At 41.0% G+C, this 19674-nt stretch overlaps 1 protein-coding gene across 1 annotated transcript in view; it reads right to left on the bottom strand.

Annotated features, from left to right (window-relative positions):
- Positions 1-6227: 6227 nt before the first annotated feature.
- Positions 6228-19674, bottom strand: part of MB21D2 (Mab-21 domain containing 2) — a 116483-nt gene continuing 103036 nt past the window's right edge. The window contains exon 2 of the mRNA XM_065942535.1: positions 6228-9259. Coding sequence (XP_065798607.1) covers positions 7995-9259 — 1265 coding nt within the window. The 3' untranslated portion in view covers positions 6228-7994. The remainder of the gene's footprint in view (positions 9260-19674) is intronic.

Genomic DNA, 19674 nt, shown 5'->3' with positions numbered 1-19674 from the left:
TATGAATTGTCCAGAGGAAACAACTATATAGAGACAGAAAGTAGATTAGAGGTCGCCTCTGGCTGGGAGGGTTGGAAGGAAATAGGGATTAACTCCTAAGAGGCATGGGTTTTCTTTTATGGTGATAAAACTGTTCTAAAATTATTTGTAGAGATGACTGTGAGTCAGTAAATATACTAAAAGCCACCGAATTTTACACTTTAAATGAGCAAATTGTACAGTATGGTAATTATAACTCAGTAAAACTGTTGTTAAAAAAAAGAGAGAAGCCTGTGAACCATGAGGAAGAGTAGCCCCTGCTCTCTACAGCTATAGAAAGGCCTGCACAAAAATGAAGACTCAGCACAGCCAAAAATAAATACATAAAATTAACAATTTTTTTAACTCCTTCACTTGCACTTCTATGTAAATAAATAATTATTAATGGGGAGAATGTTGTTGCATAATGGTATTCTGAAATTAGGACAATGTGTAGCCTGAAAAAGCATAGGCTGTAAATTTATTTTTAACCCTCCTAATACCTATAATTTTCATAATACATAGCTCAGAAAGCTTGTCAAAATATTTTTGGTTAGCTGGTGAGAATACTTAGAAGTTAGTGATTCTCTAACAAATAACAGGAAAGTAGAAAAGGGATGTCTGAGAGAATCTCACAAGGAGAGGCTGAAGCTTGAAGTTTTGTATTTATCACAAGACTGCAGGATACTTAAAAGAGGGAGTTAGAACACAGGCAATTTCATGTAACGACGGGGGACCATTCAGCATTCTATGTAGCTGGTGTTAAAAACAATCTAAAGGACTTCTCTGGTGGTCCAGTGGTAAAAAAGCAGCCAGCCAGTGCAGGGGACATGCTTTGATCCCTGGTCCGGGAAGATCCTACATGCCCTGGGGCAGCAAAATCTGAGTGCCAAAACTAAAGGCCGAGCACTCCAGAGCCCATGATCCACAAGAGAACCTGGTTCACTGCAACTAGAGTAGCCCCCACTTGCTACACGTGGAGAAAGGCCACGCACGGCACCGAAGACCCAGCACAGCCAAAGATAAACAAATGAATATTAATAAATAGAATTTTAAAATAAATAAAAAACAATCGAAAGAGAACTGAGTCTGGGCATAGAATATAGGGAAAATGAAGCAGTCAAGGTCAAAGGTCAGAGATGTAGGCCAGGACCTTTTCTGTGAGGCTAAGGAAACCATTCCTGGGCTCTCTGTCAGACTTTTATTGTAGTGGGAATTCCTAGTAACGTACTTTCACAGCCTTGAGAAATTTCATAGAAACAGCACCTGGAAAATCAGCATATAATAAGAAATTATGTTAATGATTATCTTTCATGTTTTTCTTAAGAATAATCTCCTTGTTACAAACCCCAAGGCCAGACCCAGAAGGGAGTATGACTGGGATCATAAAAGCATGGAGTTGGAATGCCAGGTCAGCATCAGGCATGAATGCCTAGGCACTTAATTGTTCCCGAGACTAGCCCAGAAGGGAACGGCCTGGGGTAAACACAGGGAGATCTGGCTTATGTCAGTGTAGTCCATAACATTTAGGGGTGGGTGATTAACACAGCTTGTGTCTTGAGAAAGATGGGATCTGACAAAGTCTTGTAGTCGGCGATTAGGGAATAAAAGCTGCACTCAGAGTGGACTCTGCACCTCAGCCCAATAGCGGCTACAGGCCCCCTGACCCCATTGCACCAGATTTCGTGTTCTGTCTTCATTCTCGTTGCTCGCTCCCAGACCAGGGCCACATTTTATTATGGTACTTTCCCACATCATCAGCCTAGAAAACCATGAAATGACTGGAAGTTCCGTGTGAGTCCGGAGCTACACTGTGATCGTGTTAGGATCACAGGATTGTAATGGAAGACACTGCTCCTGAAACTTTCCACCACAAGGTGAACACATATACTCAAGAGATCAAATTTAAGTGGATTATGTACCCAATCTACCTTCATGTCACACAAACCCCCACAAGGCTTTTTTCCTTAGAATTCTTATATAAAAAAGCTGAACAAAAGCAATGTGTGAGTTAGCCAAGGTCAATGCTATGTTTAGCAACTTGAGAGCAAAAAAGGTTTCAGTTTTCCAGTAAGATCCTTCTGTAAGCAATAGCTTTACAAAATTCAGCAAACACAGCTGTATGGATGGCACAGAGATTTGTGCCTTTGACCACAGGACTGGTCTTGGGGAACTTTCTGAACAATGTCACCATCCCTGGAGTGAAATTTTTAAGAGAAGAGCAGGGAGAGGAAGACGAACATGAGATAAGTAAAAGCAATGTTTTTGCATTAATCTAGCCTCTTGGAGCACTGCCCCAAATTTCCATCCACCTCAGTTCATCTGCAACCTTTTCTGGGGTCTACAAATCGCACTTAGCAGTCAGAAATTGTCATCAATTAATCTTCCCTCCCATCTAGTTCCTATCTTTGTGTTTATTCTCCCTCTCCAACCAACAGCTCTTCATGGAGGGATCCTTGTCACAAATCTCACTCCTCAATTTATGATAAGAGCAAACAAGACCCAGAAAAGGGAAGAAGACAGTCACTTGGTGAATTTCAATGAGCATTATGGAAAGTACCTGCCAATCAGCATAGAAGATCTGATGTTTTTGTTGAAGGAAATTATCAACTTCTAGCTGACCTTAGAGCTGGACCCTGGTAGAGGTTCCTCATCCTTCCTCTTGTCCTTGAAACGTATGGTCTGCCCACCATTCCCACACTAGGAGCCATTTCAAGGACACAGCCTTGAGAGTCTAATATTGCTGAGACCATCTGGACTCAGTATTGACTAAACCCTGTGACAGCCTCTATGGAAACTGAGATTCTGTAGGGGCAGGTATGAGATCTCCTCTTCCTGCAACCATCAAGAGAAATCTAGCCTCAGATATAAGTTCTCTTGGTCATTAAACCTGTCAGCTAGCAACCTGAGTTGTCTGGCCCTTAAGTTGTTCGTTTAGTTTCTGAATTCCCTATGAAGTCATAAGGAAAATCTGAATAAATTCACTATTTGTAGGAATACTTCACATGTGATACTGCTACTTCATATGTTGTCCATTTGCCACCTCAACCAGAATTTTTCCCACATGGTCATCTCTCTTCTCCCAGGATTTTGCAGCAACAGAAAACTAACTTTCTCTAAATGATGCATCTACTCTGCTGATGAAAAGCTTCAAAGAAGAGTTCGCCCAAGGTTTTATTATTTATGCTTACCTTTTATCCAAATTTAGGTCCTCTCTAAATGCACAGAATAGAATCTATTCTAAATAATAACAGATACTAATATTAGAGGCAGGATGATACCGTAATGACAAGTTCTTAATTTTGGAAACAGACAAATGGTTTCAGATGTTGGCTCTGCCCTACTACTTAAGTGTCTATGGAACTTTGAATGAGTTATCTAATTTCTGAATCTTGGTTTCCCTAAATGTTTAGAATTATTGTGAGATGAAAATAGGTCCATGAGTGAAATCATCCAGTAAGATCTGCACCAAGTATTCAATAAATGTTTGCTCTGCCCCACACACACTGGTGCAATTAATAAGATCTTTTAAATGATTATTCTGTAGAAAAGACTACTCTTTGTGTGTAAATAGGTGGATTTATAAATCTGAAATTCAGATTATTTTGGAAACAGGCAATCTTAGATTGTGAAAGCCAGAAAAGAAGGGAACAACCTCAATTCTGCATTTTATGGATAAGGATGTAAAGTCAAAGAAACCAGTTTATGCTTCTACTCACACTTAGCCACCTTAAGCTTCTGTGATAAACTGTTGGAACAAAAGATGACAGATGAAAAATGTATCAATGTGCCCACCTTTCTCAAGTCACATTACAAATCCATTCATCCTAAAAAAGAGAGGGAATGTGGTCTAAAATGCAAATATTTTCATCCCAGCTGCTATGCCAAATTAAGGCTCAATGTGTCTTTAAAGATCTTTGAACAATAATTATTTAATATGGGAGACTAACATACTAACATCTGAATTTTCTGAAATTTCCTCATTATCCCAAACCACATAGACACAAAAAGGCATATAGTCTCTCTAGAGTTTGATGAATGTCAGGACCCAACTGTGGATTCAAAACTAGTGGCTCAGACGGTAAAGAATCTACCTGCAATGCAGGAGACCCGGGTTCGATCCCTGAGTCAGGAAGATCCTCTAGAGAATGAAATGGCAACCAACTCCAGTATTCTTGCCCGAAGAATTCTATGGCCAGAGTCTGGTGGGCTACAGTCCATGGGATCGCAGAGAGTCAGACACAACTGAGCGACTAATGACTTTCATTTTCACTTTCAAACTTAGAAAGACTTTCACTTTCACTTTAGAAAGCAAGGGTCATATGACATCAGTATAAAAATTAAGTGCCATATGGCAAAGCTGCAGTTTATTAAACATGCTACTTTTGAACTTACTAATAGGATATCATTATAAAATGGGCATACAGAAAGAAACAAAATTAGTTAAATTTTTACAGCTTGATTTCAACTGTGTATAATGTATGTTTTCTTTAAAGTGAAAAAAGATTTTTGCAATTAATTAACAGAAGGTAGAACTTAGGACATGTTGCAAATAGTTCTCCATTGGGGAATATTATTCTAAACAACACTTTTTACCTATTGAGGAAACTACAGCCTAAGAGGTACATTTTCTAAACTGGCTATTTTTCTCAGAGAGTACCATTAACTAACTGTATTGAATCAGTTTAAAACTATTAATACATACATATTTATATATTAATAACATAACAGGAAGAGGAAATGATGTCCATCCCCTTCCTTTAGTCCAAATAGTAGTCAGAGCTCCATTTAATGGTAAAAAGGTTTACCTGCAGATTAGAACATGGGGAGTCTTTCCTCAACCCCAGATAATGACCAAATGGGAAGTAGAATAGCCACACAAGTAGTCCCTTGGGTGACTCAAAGGAAGAGGCTCTGGAGATTAAGTTTATCAGGATGGAGTTCAGTGCCTTCCCTGAAGACAACTGCCAAGCTCTGGAGCAGCAGCCCTAAAGCCCGCTGACCCAGCAGCTGCTGCTAAGCACAGCTTCCCTTCCCCGACCGGGCCATCCTGTCCAAGGCGGAACTCCAAGTCAGGAAATTTTTCTCAGCAAGGTAATGATCTGATACCAAATAATCAATACTTACCTGTAACTAGACAGTGGGCTTACTCCTCCCTGTAAGTGTTACAAAACACCTTAAAGAAACATCCAATTCCTTTTGTGCTATCAAGTGTGTGTGCGGTTTATAAGGCATTGGTCAGTCAGTCACTAGGGGCTCTTCAACTGGCCCTAGAAGCCTCCTCCCTGTTTCCTCACAACTGACCTGAAAGTAAAATTAGCCACATATACCTGCCTCTCATTTTCCCTGAAATAACTCTGTACAGTAATTTCTGGGATGTTTTTATTTTTAAAATGACTGGTCCTGTTTGGCTCCATCCATTCTGAAACCAATCGTTACTTGCATCTTACTTCCACTTCAGCTAAGAAAGCCATAGAGTCCAGAATAACTTATTCTTCTAATATGTGAAACCAGGTCCCATAGAGAATTGAAATCCTGTTGAGTTATAGCTCATAAATTCCCACAACCTAAAGAAGCAGATGTAAGTAATATTAAATTGATAACCTCTGCCTTAGGCATTTTATATTGTACTTGAAACAGAGATCATTTTAACCAATCTTCAGGGCTTCAGAAGGACAGAAGTCAGTGATTTGCTTATGTTTCAGACAAGGAAAGGTACCAGACTACATCTCATTTCTACTCACCTTTAAGAATGTCTGACCGAAGAGCCCTAGGTTCATGGCACTGATAGCAAAGCCAAGTGCTTCCTCTTCCACATCCAGGGTGCATATTGCTGCCCCAGCATCCAAAGCTAGAATCACAAGCATGTCCCTGAATGGAACAGATGGCATTATATGCCCAATCCCTAACTAATGACTGTGGTCAGGGAAATAATGGCTATCTTGATTGGCCTACACCAATCAGGGTGCATGTCCAGAGCTGGGGATGAAGCTATTTCCCAAGAAGGACATAGATTATGTGGAAGATAGGTAGATACCAGCAGGAGAATTGGAGATAGGGAAGACTGGATATTGGATTTTCACTACATAGAGACATCTGGCCTGAAAGACAGCAGCAAGCCCAGGGCTAGATCTACTGAAAATTACTGCTGGTATTACTAATGAGAAAACAGTTTCCAGATTACAAACTAACAAATAACAACCAAACTCCAAGGCCAGTATGCTTCTTTTATTATTACTTTTGTTTAAGATGGTTGAATGATTTCATTTTCATTCATAAGCATTACAATAATTCCCATGCAAAAACCAAGACTGCATATGCCTGATTTCAACTGGCCAAAATCCACCCCATGAGACTGGACACTCAAGATCAAAGTGGTGCTTGACCTTTCCAACAGCAGACAGCACAGTACTCCTTTGAGAGATCGGCTGGCCCCTGGCCCCCAAACACTACAGTCTGAAATGAGTCCATACCAAAACAGGGAGCCGATGCCTTGCAGCACCTAAACCTGGCAAGTAATTTCATTCTTAAAGACAGGACACCTCTACACCAAGGCTTCCACCCAGTTATTTCCTGGTTCCTGCTCTATGGCAAAACCTGCTTTTGAACTGGCATGGTATCTTCTATTGGGGATTAATGTCATTTTTCCTTCTAGTTTTTCTCAAAACTCTCAGAAGAACCAAAGAGACTCTACAAAAAAGCTTAACTCTATAATGTCAAAAGAAATATGGTTGACCCTTGAATAATGTGGGGGTTAGGAACACTGACCTTATGAGGTTGAATATCCATATATAACTTTATGGTGGACCTTCTATTCATAGTTCCAAACCCATATGTTCAACTAACACATTTAGTGAAAAAAAAATCTGCATATAAGTGAATCCACACAGTTTAAACCTGTGTTGTTCAAGGATCAACTATACATACAAAGACAACTACTTTATCAATCATACATTTTCCCCAACTTCAGATAAAGTCACTCAGCAGGTATAAAGCTTGAAAAACTTGTCTTGGTAAGATAGGAACCAGGAAATTCAAAGAGGACAAAATATGAACCCACATAAAGGAGAACTAAACAAACACAAAGAATCATTCTATTGATTAAGAGAAATGAGCTAAATGAAGAAATGATAGCATTTCAACAGTAGATGTCAATTTATATTGAAACACACGCATTGGAACTCTGACAATGGCAAAGATTTCATTAGTGCAAATAACAATTATAATGGTATGTTCATTAATAGGTTTTAAATAAGGCTTCAAATAATTACACACACTAAAACTACCATTTGGAAACCTTAATTCTACTTGGAAAATTGTCAAAGACACCCTTCCAAACCATCCAAAGTTCCGATTTGAGGACAATTACATTCAATGAAGTTGCTCCAAACATAATTTGTAGCATTATCACTTTCAAAGTCTACATTGTTTGGCAGAGAGGGAGAAATTACCCTGGCCACTGGTCGAAAAAAAAGTATCGACAAGTCCAGCTGACATACCAGGTAGTTTCCAGATTCAGATGATTTTCAAATATCTGTAGTGATGAGCACTCATTAAAAAAAATAAAGACAAACAAAAGCAACACCAAACATAGAATCCTGAAGTATCAGAAAGAGAGATTCCCCACTCCCATTAATTTTTCACAAAGTATGAAACAGAAAGAAGGGAGATAATTCATGGGCATTTCATCTATGGCTCAAGTTCTCCTTAAAAAAAACAAACAAACACCAAAACAAAACAATAACTACAAAAAGTAAACAGCAAAATCAGAGGCAGAATATGAAATAGTAATATACTGTTTCAAAGTCTGCACCATCCTGCAGAACCAGGAAACTTAAGATGTGTTCTTAACAGATCCAATCCAGGCTGGATATATTAAAAAAAAAAAAAAAAAAACCCGAAAGACACAAACCACACTACATATTACGAGTTTCAGAACCAGAGCAAAAAAAAAAAAAAAAAGGCAGCAAAAATGCTCAGAAAAATTTGTCGTCAATTCTGAAATGGGGCCTTGTGACATCATCAGGGTTAATGAAGACGGAGATGGACTTCCCCGGATTCTCAGTCACTAGCTGCTGCAGTTTTTTGGCCAGACGGTCATCGGGCTGGTTGGGGTCCCCGCCATCCGACTGCGGGGAGGGGATGCTGGTGGTGCTCCCTCGCCTTTGGAGCTCCAGCGTCAGCCGGTTGGCTGCCTTGACATGCTCGATGGCGGTGCGCAAGTGCTCTGCTGGGTCTGAGCGGACGGAGGAGAGCTTCCGCGCATGGAGCATGACCGTCTCCTCAGACAGGTGCTCCAGCATGTTGCACTGAGGGATGAAGTAATTGGGACACATCTTGTTGACCAGACAGTGTTGCAGGTCATCGATGAGGCCCAGCAAAAAGTGGGCTGCATAGTCTTCTTGGGCCAAGTAGTTGGCGGGAAGTCTGTCGCAGGCCCAGAGCATCATGCTCCGCAGGTGGTAGGGGCTGATGGCCTTGGGCCGGGACAGGAGTTTAATGATGATGGCTTTGCAGGCCTGGTACGCCTGCATGAGGCTGCTGGAGATACACTTCTTCAATTGCACCTCACTCCTGGCAAAGGACAGCCGCCACTCATTGTCCTTCTTTCCCTTGTAGGAGCAAGCTGGTACCAGGTAAAACCCGCTGATGACTTCTTCCTCAGTGATCTTCCCATCCCAAAAGTGGTTCTCCATGAGCCAGCTCTGGGCCACTGCCGGCCAACCTTTGAAGGAGACCACTGGGACAATATCATACAACATGCGACTGCTCCCCACACCCAGAATGATGGAGATGATGGTCCCATTCTTTTCCACTTTTTCCACCTTTGGCATCCCTCTCTGGGGTTTCTTCTGTATCTCTGAGAGGACAATGCTGATGGAGTCATAGAACCAGTCGGCCACTTTGGTTGGAGAGAAAAAGTAGTTGGTGGCACCGTTGATGTGATCTACGATGGTGCAGCAGTCTTTCCATTTACTTATCGTCCCCTCGTCGAAGAGCCGAAGGCTCAGCCAAGAGTGACATAAGGCTGAGTGGCGCATATCCAGTGTCACAGGCTGATTACGGTCATGCAGCTTAAGGGCTGGCACCAGGAGAGTGAAGTCCATATCATAGTCGGTCCCTCGGGCATAGACATTAAGCTCATCTAAATCCAGGTCTACCACGCCTTCTCGGACTCCTCCAGAAAGCAGCAGGTACTCATTGGCCACTGGCAGTTTTTGGTCCAGCTTTTGCACCATTCCTAGAAACAGAAAGAGAAAACACGGTTATAGGGAGCATAGACACAAGACTCTTATGCATCAATACAGAATATGCTGAGCTTCCAAGAGCCATTATTTGTTATCAATACAAAACCATATTCTTAGGCTGCTACATGGGCCTAGCCAAGAGTACTTTGTTCATTTTTATCGGTGCTAGAACCCATCCTTTTCCAAAAGATGGGAGAATTATGCAGATTCTTCTCTCATAGTGAAAGCAGTATCATTTTCCATCATAAACCGGGGCTCCTCTTCCCTAGTCATCACCTTGGTTACTGGCATTGCCATCCATTCAGTCACTCAGGCTAAAAACCTCAGTAAATTTCAACTCTTACTTGCCTTTCTACTGCCAAATCTTATCTGTATAACCTCTGCAACATTTCTCATTCCCTCCCTGTCCTCCATCTCTGCTGTCATCACATAAAGCCTGGCTCTTTCATTTCTTGCCAAAGCAGTCACCCTTCCCCAGGCCTTCCTGCTGAAACATTCCTCTATGCAAGAGGAGCTGTGGACACTGAAAGTGGGATACTTGCAGGGGGCAATGAGGTCATGACTCTTGAAAATAATACTAGTACATTATTGATATTTTTCACTGTGTTGACACTTGATACTTGATGGTACAAAAGTAAAGGAGGGCAAAACTGCTGGTGCCTTAGCATTAGTCGAGACAGTAGCACCAACTGTATTAATAGTCATTGGATTCTTTATTGTTGGCATGCACTAGCATTAAAAAATTAATAATCCAGTTTCACTTAAAATCCTTAACAGAAAAGGAAATTGGATTCATTTTCTTTAGTCCCAAATTTCAAACCACCTTTCAGTATGATGAAATTGCAAACATTCTTGTCTCATACTAAATATCAATACAAAAGTGTTTCAAGAAAGGTCCTCATGTTTGAGTTGGAGGTTAAATTAGCTGCTTTATTCATGGACCGTCATTTTTAACTTAAAGAACTACAGAAAAACTATGGGTATTTAGACTTTAGTATATGATAGACATTTTCTCAAAAACTGAACAAACTGAGACTGTCTTCACAAAAACAACTGAAATATTTATTGCCAATGAAAACATTGGGGCTTTTAAGAGAAAAATTAATCTAAAAACTTATCTCCTGCACCATGAACTCAATATCTTCCCAAATTGTATATTTTTCTAATGAGATTGGTAGTGAAACAACAAATGTGATTTTGAGTTCTTTGAGAGTAAGAACCATGTCTCAAATATGTATTAAGCAGTGAGCATACAACTGAAGCTGTGACGGAATGACAAAGGAGAAAATTGAGGAAATTAGTAGGCTTAGATATGAAGTACTTATCCAAAGGCAAGACAGAAATGACTGTTCCACGAATAACATATTAATAGAAATTTACTTTCCCTGACTCCTGTCTTTTTATTATGTATTTACCTGTGCTTTATGATCTGACAAACTATCAGCATCACTCCATGACTTATTTAATATCTTTTCCTGAAAGATCAAAAAGAATGACTTCCCACTATCATTCCATTAGTCATTGCAGTTACTTTTAATTGGCAGTTTTTTATTCATAAGGCAATCCCAATGCAAATAAATAAACTATGTATATGTGTCTGTTATCACTGCATTTCAGAATTTGACATTTGTTGGTAAAAATGTGCTCTTCTCATCTTTAAAATCCTATTTTCCAAACAACAAATAGTAAAGGATCACTTTCTTTTTAAAGCAGTCAGTAAGGTTTCCAACATTAAGAAGGCAACAATTCATCAGAGAGCCTTCAGTGTCCCTGACTTTTTTAGACTGTGCACACTCTCTGCGCTGTGATGTGGACCCCGGATCCCTCTTCAATAAAGGATTTCTTGTTTCAGGTGCTGGGCCTGTCAGTGCAATCCCTTAAGTCCGTGCAGTCTTACTGCAAAGAGCCACCTCAACCAAGATCACATCCCGTGTTTGGGGTTAGGGTGACAGGTACACACACTGCAAGCAATCAGAATGGAAGTGCCCCAGTACAGGATACTCTAACAAGTCACTAGAATCCAGAGTTCCCAGTGGGATCAATTGAGGTTGTCACTGTACCTGCAAAGACACCTGACTTCACCCTCCACCTGATCCTGCTGCTTCTCCCTCCTTTCCACAGGTGCAGGTCCCCAGGGTGCTTCTTTATAAATATTCTAACTCCATCTCAGGGGCTACTTCATGAGGAACTCAATCTAAAACACTGCATACTAACCCAAGCAGCCTTCACTACAAATCAGCACTGAACAATTTATTTTCCTTTTAAGAGTGGTTTTTAAAAGTCAGACAGCTACCATAGTTGAAAGTTATCATAAACATCAAGACAAAGATGCTTATCTCACTTATCATATTTCGGTATTAATCTCACCTTGACCAAGTAATAACTACTACCACCCCAAGTTTTAGCAGTAGCTCAAAAAAGACAGGATTGAACTTTCAGAATCCCAGGTAGGTGCTGAAAATCATTTGTACTATTTTACAGACTCACATGGAGGTACAGATACTTTCAAAAGGAAACGTTTCAATACTGTAAAGCAATTATCCTCCAGTTTTAAAAAAATTAAAGAGAAACATTTGATATTGAAATGATTTACACATTATTTCATATATTGTTTCACTCTAGCATTTGGAGTGCCACAAATATACAAGGGGAAAACCATGACATGCTGGGTTGTAATGTTACTGCAAGTTCATGTGCCTGAAGCACAATGAAGCCAAAGAAAATGAAGTGTTGGAGTCTGGAGGAGAGAAAGGTTTACTGCAGGGCCCTGCCTAAAGACAAGGTGGCTTATGCCATAAGAAGCCAGAAGCTCCCTGAAAGTTTTCAGCAAAGCATGTTAATAAGCCAGGTGAAGGACAGGGCTTGGGAGGTTGGAGGGGGTTGTCGCAGGACAAGTGGTTAGCTTGTGCACAATTCTCTGATTGGCTGATGAGGAGGGAACAATGATGATGAGGGGTTGACTTTATCAGTCCTTCGGTTCCAGAAGGCCTGGGGTTGTGTGTGTTCCTGGTGATTAAGTGGTTAACACTTTCCATTTGTTGGAGGGGGAGAGGTTTTATACATTTGCAAATGTGCATCAAGTACTATTATTATCTAGGTACTTCAGAGAGGAGATAAAGCTAAGGATAGGGGGGAAGGCCCCATGGGGTCCTGCTTGGTTACAGCAATTAGTAAGAAGATCTGAACTGATTAGTAGCATTGTTATATGGATACTGCACAAAATTCTATACATCCTTTTGTCCTAGGCAGGAGCCGGCTGGCTCCGAGTGCACTGGCCAGGATCTGTATACACAACCAGAATAACATGTGAAGCAATGGGCGCGGGATAATCTGTTTACAAACCTGTCCCTGAACTTTACTTGGACTGCCACAATTTTGTTCCAATAGCTACAGGTGAGGAAAACAAGATAAAATTGCCTTCTGCCCTCCTCCGGATTAAAGAAGTTTTAACACATTCACGTAGTGGTGGTGGTGTTCAGTCACTCAGTCATCTCCAACTCTTGGCGACCCAATGGACTGCAGCACGCCAGGCTTCCCTGCCCTTCACCATCTCCTGGAGTTTGCTCAGACTCATATCCCATTGAGTTTATGATGCCATCCAATCCTCTCATCCACTATCATCTGCCTTCAATCTTTCCCAGCATCAGGGTCTTTTCCAACGAGTTGGCTCTTCACATCAGGTGGCCAAAGTATTGGAGCTTCAGCTTCAGCACCAGTCCTTCCAATGAATATTCAGGGTTGATTTCTTTTAGGATGGACTGGTTTGATCTCCTTGCTGTCCCAGGTACTCTCAAGAGTCTTCTCCAGCACCACAGTTCAAAAGCATCAGTTTTTCGGTGCTCAGCCTTTTTTATTGTTCAGCCTTCACATCCATATATGACTACTGAAGAAACCATAGCTTTGACAATACAGACCTTTGTAGGCAAAGTAATGTCTCTGCTTTTTAATACACTGTCTAGGTTTGTCATTTCTGTTCTTCCAAGGAGCAAGCATCTTTTAATTTCATGCCTACAGTCACCGTCCATCAAGTCACGAGTGATTCTGGAGCCCAAGACAATAAAATCTGTCCCTGTTTCCACTGTTTCCCCATCTATTTACCATGAAGTGATGGGACCGGATGCCATAATCTTCATTTTTGGAATGTTGAGTTTTAAGCCAGCTTGTTAGTGTGTACACTAGAATATTCCTTTTTCCTCCCAATTGTTGCTTATGTACCTAAAATGTTGACCCTTCTTTCAGCATAGCCATATAATGTATTTGCCTAAATTTGGATATTCAGGAGTTAGAATAATGTTGAACATTCCTTATTTCTTTAAAAAGGGAAGTGAGAACTTGAGCAGCAGCGAGAACACAGCTGAAGCTCATTTGCTAAGCTCTTAGGAGTCAGAAACAAAGTCCCAAAGGCCACACTGTTCCGGAAGCTGATCCCCCGAGACCTCCACATTTACATTTAGCCTGCCTCAGCCCATTAGTCTGCAGTTGTACAAATTATTTGGTAGCACAAATTGGAGCCTTCCCCAGCACTATACAAACTCAAATGCCCTCCTTGAAAACTTTCCTGGGCTAAGTATAAGTGAAAATCAGATGACATCAGCTATCATCCCAGATGGGTTGCCAGGCAACGAAAACACAGCCAGGGGCTGAGATGGAAAAAAAAATTCTACTGTACACTTTGGCTGTAGGCATTAGTTTCAACAAATGCCATCTCTGAACTGATCCAAGGATTTTTGTATAATTACGGGATATTTTTGTGATATCAAGTGTCTCTGACTGTGTAGCTATTAGTAAATTATCCAAAACCGTGAGTGAGAACAAAAGGCAGATTGAACACATTTGAGCTTGTTAGCAGCAGAGAAAAAGAGGGATGGAGAAAGAGCTTATTCCCCTGGGTGGGTCTCTTCTTTTCAGGGAAGCACTGGCATATGTTTGCTCTTAACAAAGTAAAACTGGCCCCCAGCCTCCCCTCCAGTAATTGATTTCAACTTATTTCATGGTTTCTACTTAAGAGGACCTTAATATTACCGTTTTAGGTACTGGGTCCCAAAGTTTAACGACTGAGTTCCTGTCTTCCTCTTAAGTTCTTTGCGTTATAACATCAAGTGAAAAATGGAACTCTATCTCAGACTCCCTTATATTCCAGTGAATAAAACTTTATCTCATTCTGTTGAATTCAAATTATTAACTTCTATCACAAACATATAATACTGGATGGTTGACACCAGAACACAAGAACTAAGTATCATTTGTCTTCTTCCATCTTCACAGCTTCACTGGCGTACATATATGAGAACCCAACCAGTAAACAGATGCGTGAAATTAGTACCTGTATGTGAAAGTGAAAGTGACATCACTCAGTCATGTCCGACTCTTTGTGACCCCACAGACTGTAGCCTACCAGGCTCCTCCACCCATGAGACTTTCCAGGCAAGACTACTTGAGTGGGCTGCCATTTCCTTCTCCAGGGGATCTTCCTGACCTAGGGATCGAACCCAGGTCTCCTGCATTGCAGACAGACGCTTTACCATCTGAACTACCAGGGAAGCCCAGTACTTGTATAGATTCCTTTAAAAAAAAGAATTCCTAACTACGGTGAGGGGATAAAGATCTATCAAAGAGGTAAAACTTTTATGTCTTGCAATTAAAGCTACAGAATACCTTTTACTTCTCTCTATATCTTTGACTATGTATATAAAAAAGATTTCTATGTAGATAAAAAAGACCTGAATATCTCAATAATATTCACTGTTTCATAAAAAAAACTATTACCTTTTCACCTCAACTTATGTGAAATATCAATAACAGTGCCTTTATGGCACTGATCCTTAATACTAGGAAGGGTACAGAATGGGATAAATTTGACAAAGTCCCTTTATGACTCTGATACATTCTCTAGGGGAGCAGTCTCCTCAGCTATTAATAAACCATATAAAACCTTCTTGTAAGAATATAATAATTTATGCTTGAAATATTTTTGTCAAGCTTGATTGTCTGAGCTGCATTCTGAGAAGTGGGCACGGCCACCCTTTTAAAAAGTCACCAATCTTTGGAATTTTAATGACTTCAATATGAGAAAAGTTTTTGCATTTTCTTTATTCACAGATAGAAATGATCTATATGATGTCCCTCACTTTATATGTGAAACACGTAAGTTCAGAGAGGCAAAATAACTCATTCAAGGTCACAGAGCCTGAGGGCCAGGATAACAGGACTGTCTTATTCCCACAGTGGTTGTGAAGGTCAGGGTGATACATGCACACCATTCTCCCTATGACAATACCCGACTTGACATGAATGCAAAATGGCTGGGAAGGGAAGTAGCAGAGGTCTCAAGGCAAAATGTCAGCTTTGCACTTCTGTTGGTCAAAGCTTTAGTGTGACCTTGACAGGCAGCAGATCATGCCTGATCATCCACATTTATCAGAAGGAAGAATGCACCTGATCAGTCTTACAAGAAGTTACTCATTTTTCCCAAATAAATAGACTATGAAACACAGGAAATACAGAAGTAAGACATCATGGGGCTTCCCAGTTGCCAATAATCTGCTGAGTGATCACTAATATTAACAACTATATGTTTTACTAATATAAGTCAGAAAGTCTGTTTTATTTAGCATAACTCTGAGAAAACTGCATACAATTTTTCTTTTTTATGTAATTTTAGCTATGTTGCACGATGGCTAAAAATGTGGGATCTTGGTTCCCTTACCAGGAATCAAACTCACACCCCCTATATTGGAAGTGCAGACAGTCTTAACCACTGACTGCCAGCAAAGCCCCCAACTGCATGTGACTTTGTTTAAACCTTTTAGAGAACTGATTAAATCATGGATGGTAATAACCTATTGACTACATACAGCAATAGTTCTGATTTGAAAGATGCGTCCTCAAAGAAGTCTTCCTTGATCTTTCCCCATCTTAAGACTAATAATGTCTGCAAAAACATTGGAATTAGAGCAAGATAGGCTTGAGTTTGAATCCCGGGTTTGTCATTTACTACTTAAGTAAGGCTGACAAATTATTTGAATTCTCTGAGCTTCCAATTCCTCATCTATTCAAAATAAACAAAGAAAACTATACTTCTAGGGTGGATATGAAATATCTAAGCACATACTGGACTTCCCAGGTGGCGCTAGTGGTAAAGAGCCCACCTGTCAATGCGGGAGACATAAGAGACAGTTTCGATCCCTGGGTCTGGAAGATCCCCTGGAGGAGGTCATGGCAACCTATTCCATGATCCTTGCCTGGAGAATCCCATGGACAGAGGAGCCTGGTGGGCTACAGTCCATAGGGTCGTAAAGAGTCAGACACGACCAAAGCAACTTAGCACACATGCAAGCACATAGAATTTAGTTCATTCTCCCCATAAATTCTTCCCTCTCTCCACTACCTATAAAACAGGATTAGCCAAACAACTCCTGATAATCTACCTCAAGGCTCTGAGCACGTGAAGGCCTACAAAGCATGTTAGATGAAGGGACGTGAGTGGAGCATTCTTTCCTCCCTGCACCCAGACTGAAGCTGGTCCAGGGATGCCTCCCCTGGTGGCTGCCACGGGGCAGCACGGCGCACAGACTGTGAGGGTGAGCGGGATTCCAGCCCTTTCTGGTTTTCTCAGAACAAACGCCCTAACAGTCTACACACCCCTATAGGACCTTGATTTGAATTCTTACCTATAATCATAGTGGCTATATTCATGACTTACAGTCCCTCCTTAACAAGACAACAACATAATGCATTTGGCACAGTATTTGGCAAAGAGGGTCAGTAAATGAAAGATGCTCTCACCCTCACTCATCTATGAGCTTCTGCTGTCAAGGTTTTATTAATACAGACTCTGGGATGGGTGGGCAACTCCATATTGGGTGTATTGTTTGGTTCAGTCAACTTGACTATTTCATCAACCACAACTTGAGATTCATGGTATTTGCCATATAATGTACTAGGAAATATTATCAGCACATATCTATAAAATCAAAGATTAGGTTGGGGAAAAAAGTAAAAGCCTCTCTAATCTTTCTTAAAAATTAAAATTCAAGTTCTAAAAGTTGGTGGATTTTGGCCAAAGTTTACTAAGCTATTCCAAATAGAATGAACATGGGTTAGACCTAGTTCAAGTACTACTCATCGAGGACCAACCTAATTAAACACTCTGGGCCTCAGTTCCCTTCTGTGAAATGGGAGAAAAGCAACTAAAAGTTTGTTCGGTGGCCAGGAGGATAAAACAAGAAAATACACACCAAATTACTTAAGTGTGTGGTCTGGTTCTTACATGGCAATCAATAAACAGAGGCTTCTGGAGATGTGCCCACATTATCAATATATTTTTCCCATCTAATAAGTCTTGCCCTTTTCCTCCTTTTAACTTCTTGGGATAGTTAAAATACCTCCTAGTTTCTACCAAGCAAGACTTACTGGCAAGACTCAAAGGAGAGTGTCTCATTAGCGCCACCTAGCAGCCTCCCACAGCTACAACAGGGCAGGAACGCTAGGTTTTAATTTACAAAAGGAGTGATCATTTAAGGAGGCTCATTCTTGAAAGGTAAAAACAGCAGCAAACAGTGAAAAGCAAGAGTGATGCCAATATGGTATCATAAAGCTACACAAGGATACAAAAAAATATATCAGCAATGACCACACTTCCTCTCTCCTGATCTTCAAAACCAAGAAACTTCTAATGGAGATGTTCAGCATTAAGCTAAATGTATCCTCCCTCGTAGATTGAAGGCAGGAGGAGAAGGGTACAACAGAAGTGGTTGGATGACATCACCCACTCAATGGACATGAGTTTCAGCAAGCTCTGGGAGATGGTGAAAGACAGTGAAGCCTAGCGTGCTGCTGTCCACGGGGTCACAAAGGGTCGGACACAACTCAATGACTGAGCAATGACAATGACAACAAATCCTCCTTTGTCTCTGCCTGTGACAGCTGAGTCTGGCCTGCATTCCTTCCTCATTTGCAAACTATATGCAAACTACTTTATGACTCTGAAACTGGAAAGCTGGGTTTGATAGGCAGGGGTAGAGTCTCTTATTTCAGAGGAGGAATAGTGAAGGAAACCAAGTCCAGTAAATTTCAAGGATGGAAGTAGGATTCAAAACTCAGATTTGATTTATTCATGCACGTGACCCACAGGTATTGGTGCCTCCTCTGGGCTAGTAGTCTGTCAGATACTGAAGGCTCAAGAGAAACTCACAGTCCCCACTGCATGATCCTTATCATGGAGTGAGAAAGCCAGACACAATTGCTTCAATCAGGAGAGACGAGATTATGATGAACCTAAAACTCAGATGTCAAACCGCAGAGTCTTATTTTTCATTCATGCCATGTGACCAGCAAGGGTTGCTGGCTGGGGCTCTTCTTCCTTTTATTCAGGATCCAGACAGACAGAGTAACCCTCATCGAGAACTTCACAGACTCTCTACTGGAGGAAAAGGAAGCCCTGGAAGATCTCTTTCAGCAGCTACATGCTCTGGCCTGGGAATGATGTCTATCACTTTCATTTACACATCGTTGGCCAAAACTAGTCCCACCCAACCCCAGGGAAGAAACTTCAGTTCTACCTCATTCAAGGAAAGCAGAGAGACAGAAATATCTGATAAGCAGCACAAACAACTCCCACACTAATCAAATAATCACACACTCTAATGAACATATAATTACAAGCTGAGATAATAACTTTGAAAGAAGCGAATAAAGGTCCTAGCCAAAACACAGTGGAGGCGGAGAAGGGCAAATTGCTTATCCTGGAGAATGGAAAATCCAAGAAGACCATGAGATATACCTTTAAATATGTGATGAGTTGTCCTGGTAAAGGAGAAATGAACTTTACCTTTGTAATTCCACTAAGCAGAAGGAGTATAGATGGGAAAAAAAAAAATTAGTCTAATCTATAAATGGAAAACTCATCTATCTGGTAGAATTTTCTAACAATGCTGCCTACAGTGGGAGGGAACTTCCTGTCCCAAGAAATAAGCAACCAGCATCTTCAGCAGGGGTGAAGACTAAAAATACTAACATGTGATAGAGCCTGAGTACAGATGTCCGCCAAGGTGGCTGCCCATCACCAAAGTCTACCGTTGAAGGCAGACAACGGTAACACAGACTCGTGTAGCCACATATGACCGTCCAATGCGGGCTCCATAATAGGCGCAAGAAGAAATCCGGGCGAGCATTTATTATGTTCTAACACAGGAGGCTCTTCTCTCTCATCTGTTTTACTCTGTCATTTCTAATCTGCAGCCCAGCTGCTGTCCCACCCCCCAGCCAACTTGCCAGTTTTAAAAAGAGGTCTCCGTACTAGCAATAACACGTCACAGCAAAAGAAGGATTGACTTTGCAAAGCACATTCTCAAAGTATGTGCATCTCGTGCAGAGGGCTCTCTGAGAAGGGCACAAACGCTGATCGGCT

This window comes from Muntiacus reevesi, chromosome 8 (genome assembly GCF_963930625.1).
Source record: "Muntiacus reevesi chromosome 8, mMunRee1.1, whole genome shotgun sequence".
NCBI lineage: Eukaryota > Metazoa > Chordata > Mammalia > Artiodactyla > Cervidae > Muntiacus > Muntiacus reevesi.
The sequence above is the reverse complement of the archived record's forward strand: the minus strand, read 5'-3'. Positions and strand labels throughout refer to the sequence as shown.